Genomic DNA, 13,341 nt, shown 5'->3' on the forward strand with positions numbered 1-13,341 from the left:
GTAATCTATCATTGCTAAATGCCGTAAAGAAGTTAGGGCGCGCTCGGAGCAAGCGGTTCGTTGGTACCTACCAATTCATGCCTTCAGTAAGTAAAGTCGAGTCGAAGTCGGCGCCGAACTCTCCTCCCAGGGAACATCATCCGGGCTGGTTTTGGCACCACGGTACCTCGCTCCTCCGGAATGGCTGGAGATCCCTGAAGCTCCTAAGCTCAATGCGGTTCGGTGGACATAATCAAAACAGCATCGGCAATCATCCCGATACCAATCCGAACAGTCGGCGGTGCAGGGCAAAATGTGAAGAATTCTGTCTAATATATGTAGGAAAACCTAAAAACGTAGAAAGGAAAGCCTCGTTCTCGACATCGAAGGTCGCCAGCCAAGCATAGGTGAATGATGACCGCTCCGAAAAAGTCGAGCGTGAAATCTCAGCCGTCACTTATAGACCCCCAAACGGAGCTGATCGTCTTTAAATAAGTCCAAGAGCTTCTTGGCTCACTGCTAAAGCCTCATTATCTCCTTGACTACTAAGTTGGGCGATGAGAAGGCAGCGATATCAGTGGGCTCCAAGCGCAGGAAGATGGAGAGAAGACGAACGGAAACCAAGGGCTGGAAACAACACCGGACATTCTGCTCGACGCTGCTACTTATGATCATGTGCATGCGTCATGCCTCGCAGCACCACGAGACCTAAGCCAGGGGTGTCGGACTTAAATTTTTGGCGGGCCACATTCGAGCGCCGCAGGTGCCCGCGGGCTACATTAAAAATTTACTTCCGTCTAAAAGGAGAATATGTGCCTATCGTCCAGTGGGGTGTGCTTTTCCACCCTCCGGGGATCGAAGGAAAACTCGTCTGTTCGGAGGGATTCATTCCACCGATCTCATTCAATTTCCAAGCACTCATTCGAAATGGTCGGCCTCGAGTATGCGGAGAAATAGTGGCGGCCGCAAAAAGAAACTCCGCGGGCCACATGTGGCCCGAGGGCCACGGATTTGACACCCCTGACCTGAGCCATACAGATTTCAGTCGCTCCAAGCGAACTTCTTCGACATGCGATTCCGCTCCACCGACTTGACTGGGTATGGATGCAATATGGTAGGGGAGGGAGGGGGGGGGTTCCCGTAGAATCGAATGCTCTCTGCATCCGGGTCCGCCAAAAAGAGATCCCGTTGTACATATTATGTCTTCGATTGGATGAAGGAATGTGCTCGTTTCTGCCCGAAGAATATTGTCTCGAAGGGTCGGGAGAATTTCCCTCGCGGGTCTCGAGCATTTCGGATCCTCGGCAGCCCCTGCGCCTACGAGATCGCTCGATGGCATCTATTCGCTTCGGACTCATCCATCTTGGGCAGAGGGTACTCTTTTTTGATCGTCGCATGCACGGCAGTTGTCGCTTTCGATAGATATCTGGTGTCCTCCTATTCCACGGTCGAGCTGATGTATCTTCCAGACTTTTCTGTTGCTCCACATGAATTTTGGATGCATGAAATGCGAGCACAAATCCTGTCATCGATCGTATTTTTATTAAACATATACTATATGTACAGTAAATACTGCGTCGAGGCCACCGGCATTGGTCGGACGTTGATACCATGGACTTGAAAGTTACCTGTCTACCCAAACAGTTTCCAGATTTCGGCGTTCTCTATCGCTCAGTTCTCCCCTCACATATGCGCAGCTCCACAATGGAATCGTAGCGTCCACGATCCGAGTTGATTGGACTTTGGCTCAGTTTTTTTCGTTCGTTTTTCAAGTATTTTGTAAAAAAACCAACTTGCAAAAAAACAATGGTTGATCAACCGGAAATATCGGTGAGAAAACATTTGGTGCTGCTCATTGAGAGAAAGAGCCTGCCATCGAAAATTATATCACCCTTCAACCTTCTCCGTCAACCGCTTTGAGCTGTGAGCTTAAGTGGGAATACTGAACGGCCAAATACAACATTGATGGCTGAGTGATAATCCGATGACTGGTGATTCTAGCGGATCCGAGTTCGTCTCGGCTCGACCTGGTCACGGAGTCCGTATCTCAAATTGTGCTATTTGAATGGAGAATTCATCGGATAGCTCTGCGATAAAGCGCCGGCCAAGGGCAGCGAAGAACTGACCGAATCGCCAACCTGCGGGCGCATGATCTTGTCTGAGAAGTCAACTTGCGCGGATCGTGAGAAGATTGCAGGCTGGTGCTCGTTGACGTCCATGCTCGGACTGCGGCTACCTACCAATAAGTCCCAAATGAGCATCGCGCCTCCTATTGAGAAGTACTTGCATGACGCGGGCTAGCAAGCGATGAAACTCGATCAATGTTCCCGCTTGGACAAGGCTCGCCAAGTGACACTTGGACACGTCCTCGATAAGTCTACTCCTTGACTCGATCACTATCCTGACCTCTAAAATGTTTACGTATTTCATGTACAATAATAAATATATTGACAACATCTACAAAAAGCGTAAAACGTTCCGACTCGAACTTGATTCCGGTGGATCGATAGGTTAGCTTATAATGGCTGATTGCATTGATTAAGGCCGCTCAACGAGCCGTCTCCCGGCAGGAACTACATGTGTGTCGGGAGATAGCGAGAATCAGCCGATGGAACTTCGGAGCTGCGGCAACATCTGATTGCCAAATGAAATCTTCTAAGTAACTTGAGGCCTGTTGCACACTTGTCAGCATGGAGAGAATATTGATTTCTCCGCTCCGTGAAATTCTTGGGATTTGGGACAGCATCATACGCCATCGGAGATTCAAGACGTCTTCGCGGATCGCGAAAGAGATTTGAGCCGCCAGAGGATGATGAGTTTGATTTTAAGTACGACTTGTCAACTTTCTCACGGCCTGGGACGACGCGCACGAAGGATCACCCTTGTCGTGCAGCTGCTCAGCTGCCTTATCGGAGCAGGACTCTCATACCACCGTAAACTTGCGTGATCATGAGTGCTTCTGCAGTTTGATCTCGCATCGAAATGGAATCTTCATAGGAGAATGGTGACGCATTGCCCTCCGCTCAGCCCGCCCCGCCCCTCTGAGAATCGACACTCGTCTCGCTTGTAGTCCATCTAGATCCACAGAATTCGAAATCGAGGACTCCGGAGCAGCAAGTATGCGAATTACGAGAGCCGATCCTCGCGTCGACCCCGGCCGGAGTCGTCGGATGAGATAGGTTGCCATTTCAGAATGGGGGAGATCACTAAGTGTGTATGATGACGTGCATAAGAACTACGGCGGTGCGATGTATATTGCTTCAGAATCTCCTCAACTCAAGGAAGAAATACGTGCATAAATATATGAAGAGGCTAAAGGTGTATAGAAAAAAAATGAAAATGACTGCCACGATAAAATCTCGTGGCATCCCTCAGATCAGAGTGTCCCGATCGCTGTTCCTCTCTCATCAGCACACAATCAGGTCGTCAGTTAACGTCCGAATCGACATCTGAAGTCGGACTCCGGGTTGCGCTCTAGACACGGAGGTCGCGAAATACCCAACGTTTCGAAGGGAGACCTCGGATAGAAACGACCACCACAGCGACTGGCTCGAAGTTTCCGAGAATGATCCAATAGATTCGTCGGATGATGAGAGAAGTACAGCTTGGCTGGCGCAATAGAGCAGAATCCGTCGGGGAGCTGATATTGAAGTCGGGTGAAAGCCGTTCCTAGGATCTGGATAGTGCTCGTCGTTGTACAGGTCAGCTCGAACTGCGAATTTCTATATTTGAGTGCTTGTTTGGGATAGTTTCAATGTTGACTCATCTGTCACAATTCAATGTGACGAGACTCGAATGATCACGAGGGATCTCCCGAGCTTGAAGTTCTTCACTCGATAAATGACGGGGAATTCGGGGTCCGTTTGAGCGAGCGCCGGTGCGTAATTCTGTGGAGAGGAAACAAGATCAGAAAAAGCCGACCGAATTCGTGAGGTCAAACTGGAATGTATATGATTCGTGTAGCACGAGGAGAGAATTGGTGCGCGTCAGTACCGGTGTCGCGCTCGTCGAACAACTGTCGGGTGAAGTGGCCGCCCCACTGCCGGCACTTGGGCTTCGATGTTTTTTAACGAGGTGCTGCTCCAGAGAGAACGGTGTCGGGAAAGGTTTGTGACACAATCTACATTTCAAACCTGACTTTGACTGAAAATAATACAGGGAGATGGAAATGAGCTGAGGGCTAGGAATAGACTCGAAGGAGCTTCACGGAGAAGGACTAGATCCGATTTCGAGTTGCTGCGAGTCATTCCATCCTGCATCGAAATCAATTACCTTGGGGAAATTCGATGCCCGCGGTTTCAACTGGAGAGCATACTCTTCTTCTGAGGGATGGAGGATTTCCTTATGCCGAAGGAGTGCTGGTAGAGAATCGAAGGATTTCCTGCGGATATCAAAGTTATGCGTCAGTGATCTCCGAGGAGAAGAATCTTTGTGCGACTCGCAGGAATGGAAAGCCAACCGCGCCCCCCCCTTAATAAGAACTTCGGCATCTCCGCGGGAATACGGAATTCAAGAATCAACTCATTTGGTAGAGGGAGTTCTGAACAGTTCACTCGCACGGTAAGTGTACATGGCAGCGAAGATACTGTGCACCAATATCTGATGCCGGGGAAACATCGATCGCACTAAAACCGGAATACTCACCGACACTTATTGCACTTATTCCTCTGCGAGTTTCCATTCGCATGCTGCAAGCGCTCGTGGAGCTCAAGATCTGCCGTGCTGCCGACCGCCTCGTAAGGACATTGCTTACAACGAAGAACCTGGAAAAGCGTGACGACGAAAAACTATTAGATTCCAGCGCGCTCCGAATTTCGGGGGGAAGAGGGAAAACTTTCGGAGCTCTCCGCGTGATCCACACTCTCTCCCCATCGAAGCTAGAATTTCTGGCGCGCCCGTTCTTGATCTGATCGAATCACGGAATTCGATCCCATATCGTTTGCTCCTGTCATTCGCGAGATCGACCATAAAGAGGGTACGATCAGAGGTGCGACTGCGGAGCTACGGATCCGGATATTCAACAGCTGAGAGAATGAGACGAGCTGCGGGAGAGCAACCGGAAAATTTTCGACATCGGCCCGGGACCCATGAAGGATGCCTATCGCGATATACGCAAGTATCCGGTGGATAAAATCCGTCGAATGACAAAGCCCATTCAGGTGAGCGGATGGCGGCTGATTTTTGGCAATGAGTTCAAAATATAAGCCAGAGCAAACGAGAAAGGGCGCCTCAAGCGATCCGACTCCCTGGTGGTGGCAAACGGGTCTTGTCGGCGGCAGCCCTCTCCACAGCACCGCTCCGAGGTCACCCGTTGTTAAATGTTCATTGGCCATCGGGCCCTTCCGATCAGATTCTTCATGAATAGAGGAAAACCCGAGTGTCCGATTTTGACTCGGCGCCGAGGAGCGTCAGCTTCCGCCACGACAGAACGCGATCGATATAGATTCCTTGGTGCGCGGGTTCACTCTGGGTAAAGGGTTCGATTTTATAGTCGACACGACAATCTGAGCGAGCGAAGGTGTCTGGATTAGGCTGAACGCTGTTCAAAGAATGGGCCTCTGCATCTTTCGACAATGCATGCTTTCGTCGTGTGTTTATAGCGTCACTCGGTGTTGCCATTACTCCTTGGGATGTACTAGATATGCGTAACACGGAGCGAGCGCCGCCGCTGCTGCTGCTGCCGCGCCGCCGCCACCACCACCACCACCATCTCCGCCACCGCCGCTGCCGCTGCAGGGATGGCTGCGGTGGTAAGGAGGGGGTTTGCTCGATCAAAGTTAGGGGGGGGGGAGGGGAGGAGTGGACTCGGCGCGAGATGGCTTGCTGAATTATCAAGCCACAGCGCCTGCTGCCTGCCTTTTGCCCTTCTCCTCCGATCCGCTGTCAAATCACCACTCTCAACAACGATCCCGTTCCCCCCGAGCTTGCCGGAATTGGCGCGGCGATGTTCGCCCCCACCCGCGACATCGCAACAATTCCGGGCAATCGATTGGGATCGGAGGGAAATCTCAGTCCCGACTCTCCAGCTCAAACGGCGCCGCTGGAGCCCGATAGCTGCGTACACCCTCCTACCAGAAAATGAGCGATATAGTCACGAAGCTCACCTCGGAGCGGATCTTCGTGTGGTGTGCCTGAGACTGATGTTCCAGGAGCGATTTTTGAAATGCGAATTTCTTCCCGCATTGCTCACAACGATGCCAGGCCATTTCTTCTCACACTACACTGGGATGATACACTTCACATAGTTCTGTACAGCTGATGTCGCTGATGTGCTCGGTAGAGCTTCGGCTCCTGAGAGTCAGCGCTAAACAAAGGCCAAATCCAATGTTTCTGAGGCTTTGCTCACATCGGTTTTCCGCAAAATGCGGATAGATCCCACAGAATTCCGTTCCAGTTTGCGCTCTCACTTCAATGTACGCGATCCGGCCGTTCACGTTGGTTGACAGAGAACAGGCAGACACACAGGCTTTCGATCAGCCGAACCAATCCGAGACTTCCTTCTCTTATGTTGAGTCCTCACTCCCTCCGGATGGACGCATTGAGCTCGCAGCGACGCTCGGAAGTCTTTAGGACGGCGCTCGTGCGGCGGCTGGACCCGCTCACCCGAGCGGTCGTCAGATGACCGAGGTTTCCCCTGCTGTGATAAGTCTGGAATTCACTTTTGACAAACAGGTTGTCCGAAAGTCTCCGATCACCTGGCGGAAAAATCCTCTCCGAAAGGTGAATCGGGGCTGTTATCGATCTCGAGCAGATTTCTTTCAGGTGGAAGCGAGCTCTGATTGATTCCCTACTCTTCCGTAATCATGCGAGGTGCGAACGGTGAGGACCGGCCAGAGCGGAGAGGCGATCGCTCCCCCTCGGATTCGCCGCAGTCTACTTCTGACAATGTTATGTAAAAGCTCACAGCCCACAGAGGCTTGAACGTATGTCCCGATCACTTACATACATGCGTATGTAAGTGATCGGGAAAGCCGCAGGCTCGCTCGGTGTACCTGCTGAACTGCAAGCAGAAGTCCCGATGACCGATGATGCTGATTCCCTCATCAGTCATGAGCCCGCAGGAGCTCACGGCGGTGGAGGCAATGCCCTAGATTTTGAAGCTCCGAGATTGTCTTATCGGATGAGAAACACCGATAGGTACAGGTACTCGGAATTCCCCTCGGTCGACTCCCTGGCCGGAGGTCTGCTCGTCTTCACAGATCATCGCTTCGAGAGGGTCTTATCTGGAAAGGCTGTGCAGGGAGGCGCCGAATACTGGATACGGTCTCTAAGTCATTGATGTATTCGTATGGCAGAAAACCGAAAGATCTGCTTCTGACTCGCGACAAAAATCACAGTAAGGGATGAATTTTTTTCTTCACCTCTCGCGGCTCACATCATCTCTCGCGAGCGCTCGGAGTCCAGTTGGGTCAAGCTACGAACTACGAGAAGAGAGTGGTCAAGAGGTACATAGCATAAAATTCATAGAAATTGCATCCAAAGACTCATCCGATTCATGGAAAAAAGTCGGTCAAGGATCGGGATTCAATTCGGGTCGCAATCATGCCACAAGCCTGCGACAATCGTCAGCGGTAATGCGGTGCTAAGACAAGGGTTGAGCCGGGTTCAGTATTTTCTTCGCTTCCAGGAGTCGCGTCCGCGTGAGAGACTGAGATTCCGGAATCGCTGTTGGTTCCGAAAATCGAGGTTTGTGAAACGCGGAGCCCCGGAGCTTCCAGGCAACCTCATCGAAGACAGAATTCCCCGAAGAATCCATCCGGACAGCTTTTCTTCGATAGAGGGCCACATCCTAGCCGTCCTATCTCAGTTATGGACCTATGGGTGCCGGACAGAAGAGCTAACCGACAAAGCTTCCTCTTCCGCTTTTGTGAGCTTCTCACATTCCATAGGCGTCAGTGAGTGGGAGGTCTTTAGGCGGGCGGCTCGAAGTGCCCGCCCTTTCCTCCGCGCAGGGTCGAATGGGCAACGGTGTCTCCGCTGGAAACAGATGCGACGCGTATGGGTCTGGAAGTGTCGGGGGATTCTCTCCGTCAGCTCGGACTTTCTGTCTGCTCGCATATAATATTTTACTCGGACGGCCCCGGAGCGGAACGACGAGATAGCGAGATACACATGGTCCTAATTCGCGAGTCTCGATCAGTAAAGCGGGGCGGAGAACTTGCTCATGATACCCGGCATTCCTTTTCCCTTGCTCCCTCAACCAGGAGTCATCTAAAGAATGAATCGTCTCATTGTCAAGAACACTGATATCTCTTCAATGTTTAATAGTGTTTTATTCCGTGGTTATATCTCAGTTAAAGAATAGTGTGGTACATCGGGCCGAGTTTGCCGCGGAAACTTATGTGCTTCCGTTGGCAGCTCGTTTCAATTTTCGTACTGATCGTCCTCGGAGTAATCTTCACCGGATGACGGTGAGGGAAGAATTGACATGACAACTTCGTCACTCGGGCTCAACGATGCCTTCGTGAGTCGCATCATGTCTGGAGGCAGCTGATCACGGCTACGTGCCATCTCTGTCGGAGGGAACCCATTGAGCTTAGTAAGTATACTCCGGAAGAGGCAAAGTCGGCTCACAAAAACAAAAAATCGAAAACGGTATCGGGTAGAATTTTCTCGGAGAAATGGGAATGGTAGACTACTCACGCTCCACGAAAGGCTGCAGTGCTTTGGGCAGCATCTGCTTGGCTTGCTGCACTTTCTCTGGTGTAGCCTCACCCTTCTCAATGTCCATGGCCAAGCCCATGCGCTTGAGAACCTCAATGTCATCGTGGATTTCAAACGAATTGTTAAAATTGAACAGGTAATCGCGTTTGTCTGAAGAGATCTGGCAATCTATAGAAGTCTCCTTCGAAGCGTTGATTATAATAAACGGGAGAGCAATCGTAGAATTGGGCGGAGGGGGTGCGACAGCGGCTTGGGCCTGGAAGAAATTCGAAATTATCGGAAAGGCTCCTCCTCCAGTGCATCCAATCGCGAGCGACTCCTGTGAGTTTCCACGGTGTGCTCCGGACTCATGATTGTCGGTGAATGCGTGAATCGATGCTCACCTTGTTACGTTCTACAAGACTCTTGTAAGCGATATGCTGAAGTAGTATGTCATATAACTGTTGAGTCTTCTGTGAGATTCGAGAAAGACGTTCTCGTTTTTCTGCTTCGAGCTTTTTGCACTCCTGCGCACTGTTTGTGGGGAGTCCCAACCAGAGAATCTCTTTCTGTTTCTTCTCTATAATGCCTAGAATAGAGTTACGGAATTGCTCGTAAATTGTTGGGAGACTCCGAGCGAGACAATTCAGAGCTGCGAGAATTTCTTGTGAGCCGTACCCATGGCCATGAGAACGTTGAGTGCATCGTAGACTCGACGACGAATGTTCTTCTGATCGTAGCCCGCGCCGTTCGCAGACGCCGCAGAGCCTGCGGCACCGCCTGCGGAACCACCTCCGCTCCCACGCTCAGAAAACTCATTCACCAGCTCGTCTGCAACTTCGTTGTACGTGGTTTTTCCTCGCTTCTGAACTTGCTCGCATACTTTCATCGAAAAATGTCGAAGACCACGGTTGCCTGTAGCTGCCGGGCTGGCAGCCCCCGGGGTCGTTACGCAGCTCCGTATGGAAGCAGTTTGTGCGACTTTCGCGCGTTTAACCTGCAAGCGACCGTAGGGTCTTCAATGTGCCACGGAGGAACTCTCGGCTCGATCATGAGGGGACCGATGAGGTCGTCGGGGTTCCCGATAAGGAGATGCGAAGCTCGTCGCCCGGAGACTTACCTCGATATAAGAGTCGTGGATGTCCGACTCACGTTCACGCTTGATCCCTGAAGTTGCGTTGCCCAGGGAGGTATAGGTGTGGAAAACCTTCAAGAAGTTTTTTACCCATTAGTTATCCGCCTGAGGTGCTCCTTCACGGTCTCCCTGCATCAAATTTCGCATGGACAATCGAAGAGAGCCCACGAGATACCCCATAGAAACTCCATATACCTGGGCAGTGCCACCTTTCGATGGACTCTGGAGAATGACGGGGGATCCATGCGGACTTTGAGCTGTGAGAATGACATTCTGAGTTGCAGCAGATTGCTTCACCGGAGTCCCGTGTGAGGAAACCGTGATGTAACGAGTTGTTCCGCCTGGAAGGTATCAAATTCCGTCAAAAATCCGCGCAGCCCCATTCGAAACATTCACTCATTCGAATCGAGAGCCTAGGGCTAGATTTCCAAAGCTGGAGTGCATGGGAATCCTCCAGACGAGGTAATCGCTTCGCTCCCCCGGAGCAAGCAAGATTCGCGCTCGGAATTTAGATCCCCGGAGAGAACCGAGGCCACGTCTATCGTGCGCAACAATATCAGGGGGAGCTAGAGGTGGCACGCGTAGACGACCTTGGCGGGAGTTTAAGCTGCGAATCAGGATGCATCTCGGGATGAGTTTGCGTAGGTCAATTCCTCTCGATCGGTGCACAACTCCGATACCGATTGTGGATTCCGACGACGGGGAAGATTTCACAACTTCCGATGACTTCGACAGATGAAGCAAATGTTGACATGCGTCTGACAGGAACGAAGTGGGGAGCTCTCATGCGCTTTCTCAATCTCGGAAACAGGTGACAGAGACTGGATTCATCAATTAGATGAACGATTTTCTGGTTTCTCACGGATCCGATGGGGAGCGTCCGGAATCTCTCTGAAGGATCATTCCAGCATATTTCACACATGAAACACCGTCACACACGAGCGGAGCGTTCCCGCATGAAAAACCGGTTGCCGAAAGGACATCGAAACCCGTTCCCTTCTCGAGAGGAAGAAACCCACCCATAGAATTAGTGAACTGAACCAGAAATCCCCTAGTCACCGACAATCGACTGTTGCGGTCTCGGAATACGATGTTTTCAAACTTCACTCTATTTACAGCTGATCGCACGGTATACGCACCTCTTTGCATGGATCACAACAACAACAACAACAGCAATAACACCGAAAGTGAAGGGAAAAAAGAGGCGTTTGAAACGGATATCGCCTAGGCTCACTGCTTTCAGCCTCTTCGGATGAAGCCGACGAGTTGGTCACAAAAAGCTAGACTTTTGACGGGATGCATTCCGGATCGTTACGAGAATTTTCACTCGAGGCGGATCGATGTGAGATCGCCGTGAGAGGCCACTTTGATTTGGTTTCATCTATGAGCGGTGGCGGTCGACTCGCTGTCGGCCGAGACTGCAGTGCTAACAGTGGCCTACGTTTCAGTCGGATCTCAACTTACTAATGCCGGACACCTGATTGCCGGTCAACAGGGAGGTGGCCACAATTAGGTTGTCACCGTTGGACGTCATCCCGCCCGCGCTTCACGCCAGATCACAGTCCGTGCTGTCGACACTAATGGGGCGCACTCGTTGGTCTCGGTCGTCTTTGCTCGCGGCTTCTGCAAAATTAACAAGAGCCGCTCTGGATCGTTGCATTCAGAACTTTCGCAAACGACTCTCGACGAACGAACCGCACCGGTTGTAAGCTTTCGGGAGCCGAATCGCCCCACCAATGACGGCGTCCGATTGGCCGAAGCCCAAACAGCTTTCCGTGAAGCAGCTTCTACAACCGAGTATCCGTTCGTGCGAGAGGCCGACGCGTCTGCCGCGACGCTCCGGGTCGCCGAAGCTCACCCGAGACGACCGCCATACAACTCTACCGATTTGCTTCTGGCAACGTCGCTTTACCTCACACAAAGAGAGTCAAGTTTGCATTTTGTCTTGATTTTGTCTTGAGCAGCCGAGCCACTACACTTTTGTCCAGTGGCGGCCTGCGACTCTGAGCGAAGGAGCGTCCTGATTGGCTGTTCACTGAAACCACGTGACCCTCGAAACCTGCGTGGAGCTCATTTCCGTTTCAGGCGGTAGTCGGAGACCACGAACATCGTCTTCATATGTGTGAATACTGCCCTCCTAGCCGTGGAAGAACTCAGCGGAGTCCCGTGGTCACCAAGAACCGATGAGAAGCGAGGTTGGGACACTCAAGAGCAGGAGAGTCCGGATCTTATCCTCAGGAGGTCCAGAAGATGGATCTGCGCCCGGTCTGTCGATACCAGCATGTAAACACGCAGCTGATATTTGGCGGTTACGAAATGGCGCGATTTTGTGTCCGGCCGCCGCTGGACTTGGGGATCGGCCTGTACGGTCGTAGGCTGCTACAGACTGTTTTTCCAAATGGTCTACAGATGCTCGAATACACCGCACGGTTGTCCGTATCTGAGCCTTTGGGGAACCGCGCGGGGAAAAGGATTCTATTGAACGGATAGTATCCGCCAAGGAGAGTCACTACTCAGGCTTGCTGATGATCTTTACTGATAGCTTAAGCGAAACCGGGCGCCTGTCCCCGTTCAGACTCCGATGATTCACTTCGTTAGCGGTATGGAGATCAATGCTGTGATCTCGAACCCCTCCCTAATCCGCTGCAGAAACGAGAGCTCGATGGAGGATAATCATAGATCTTGCCGAATCCATGAGCTTTGCAACAGCTCAGGTGAGTCAGTGACTGGCTCAGAGACAACACCACACGTGAGGCTGTCCCAGCGGCTATTGTTCCCGATCCCTGCTCGCCTTAAATTAAAGAGACGGGAATTCCGATTCGTTCCTTGTCGTTCCTGACGAGAGCTCCGGAAGACGTCGCCTCCTTTCCTTTATATTGGAATCCCGGCTTCCCGCACGCCACCTCCGGTTCTACAAGACAGCTGACTGGAGGAAAAACCTTAGGATCTATATGCTCTAATTGGATGAATGTGCCGCAATCAGCGCAATTCGCTCAAGTTTGCCCAGGCCAGGTTGTTTGCTCGGGGTTCCTGCTGAGGAAACCCCTCTACATGGTAATGTAGAGGAATTTAGATGTTCGCGTGAATCCTCCCTAGGGAGTATATCAGGTACCCTGCGTTTGGAGGACTTACCCCACGGGAGAATCGCGGAATAGGATTGCAGGCTCATTTTGCAGAGGAAGACACCTGGGGAAGCTTCCTCGAGCGCGGACTTTCCTGAGCGAGGAGTTTCTGATTCGCGAGTTCCCTCATGGGGATACGTTCATCTTCATTATACGTCAAGTTCCGTCCAGCCTCATTATGTCCTTACCATGAGGCATCTTGAAATTTCACGCAGTTTCCCGCACGGAGAGCCCGTCAGACAGGGCCTCCCTCCTTAAGGGATTTCCCGAGCATCTTTTCCGCAGAGGGAAATTTCACCCTCGCTGGAACCAGCGAACGAAATGTCGTTACCTATAGCGGATTACAAACTTTTAGCTTCATTATGGGCCAGGAATTCATGTATGCATATCAGACAAATGCGACGCAGCCGACACGAAGTAGAGCCTCTTTGGAACTCCGACAGGGAAGCAGAGGAGCAGCCT

General features: G+C 51.5%; 1 protein-coding gene across 1 annotated transcript; it reads right to left on the bottom strand.

Moving 5' to 3' along the window:
* Window positions 1-8,235: 8,235 nt before the first annotated feature.
* On the bottom strand, window positions 8,236-11,291 carry Dp (transcription factor Dp). Its single transcript, XM_029110850.1, has 7 exons — window positions 11,226-11,291; window positions 9,953-10,105; window positions 9,743-9,829; window positions 9,301-9,619; window positions 9,027-9,211; window positions 8,623-8,899; window positions 8,236-8,492 (listed from the first exon to the last, which is right to left on the bottom strand). Exons 1-7 carry the CDS (start codon window positions 11,289-11,291, stop codon window positions 8,344-8,346), a joined length of 1,236 nt encoding a protein of 411 aa, XP_028966683.1. The 3' UTR covers window positions 8,236-8,343.
* Window positions 11,292-13,341: the final 2,050 nt, after the last annotated feature.

This window comes from Galendromus occidentalis, unplaced genomic scaffold (genome assembly GCF_000255335.2).
Source record: "Galendromus occidentalis unplaced genomic scaffold, Mocc_1.1 scf7180000077121, whole genome shotgun sequence".
NCBI classification, from domain to species: domain Eukaryota; kingdom Metazoa; phylum Arthropoda; class Arachnida; order Mesostigmata; family Phytoseiidae; genus Galendromus; species Galendromus occidentalis.

Excerpts from the sequence above, each read along its gene's own strand:
- Dp (XM_029110850.1), bottom strand. The coding sequence starts at position 11,291 with ATGACGTCCAACGGTGACAACCTAATTGTGGCCACCTCCCTGTTGACC. Across the intron at positions 9,212-9,300 it reads CAACGTTCTCATGGCCATGG|GCATTATAGAGAAGAAACAG; the intron begins GTACGGCTCACA and ends ACTCTATTCTAG. Across the intron at positions 8,493-8,622 it reads ACTGCAGCCTTTCGTGGAGC|AGATGGCACGTAGCCGTGAT; the intron begins GTGAGTAGTCTA and ends TCCCTCCGACAG.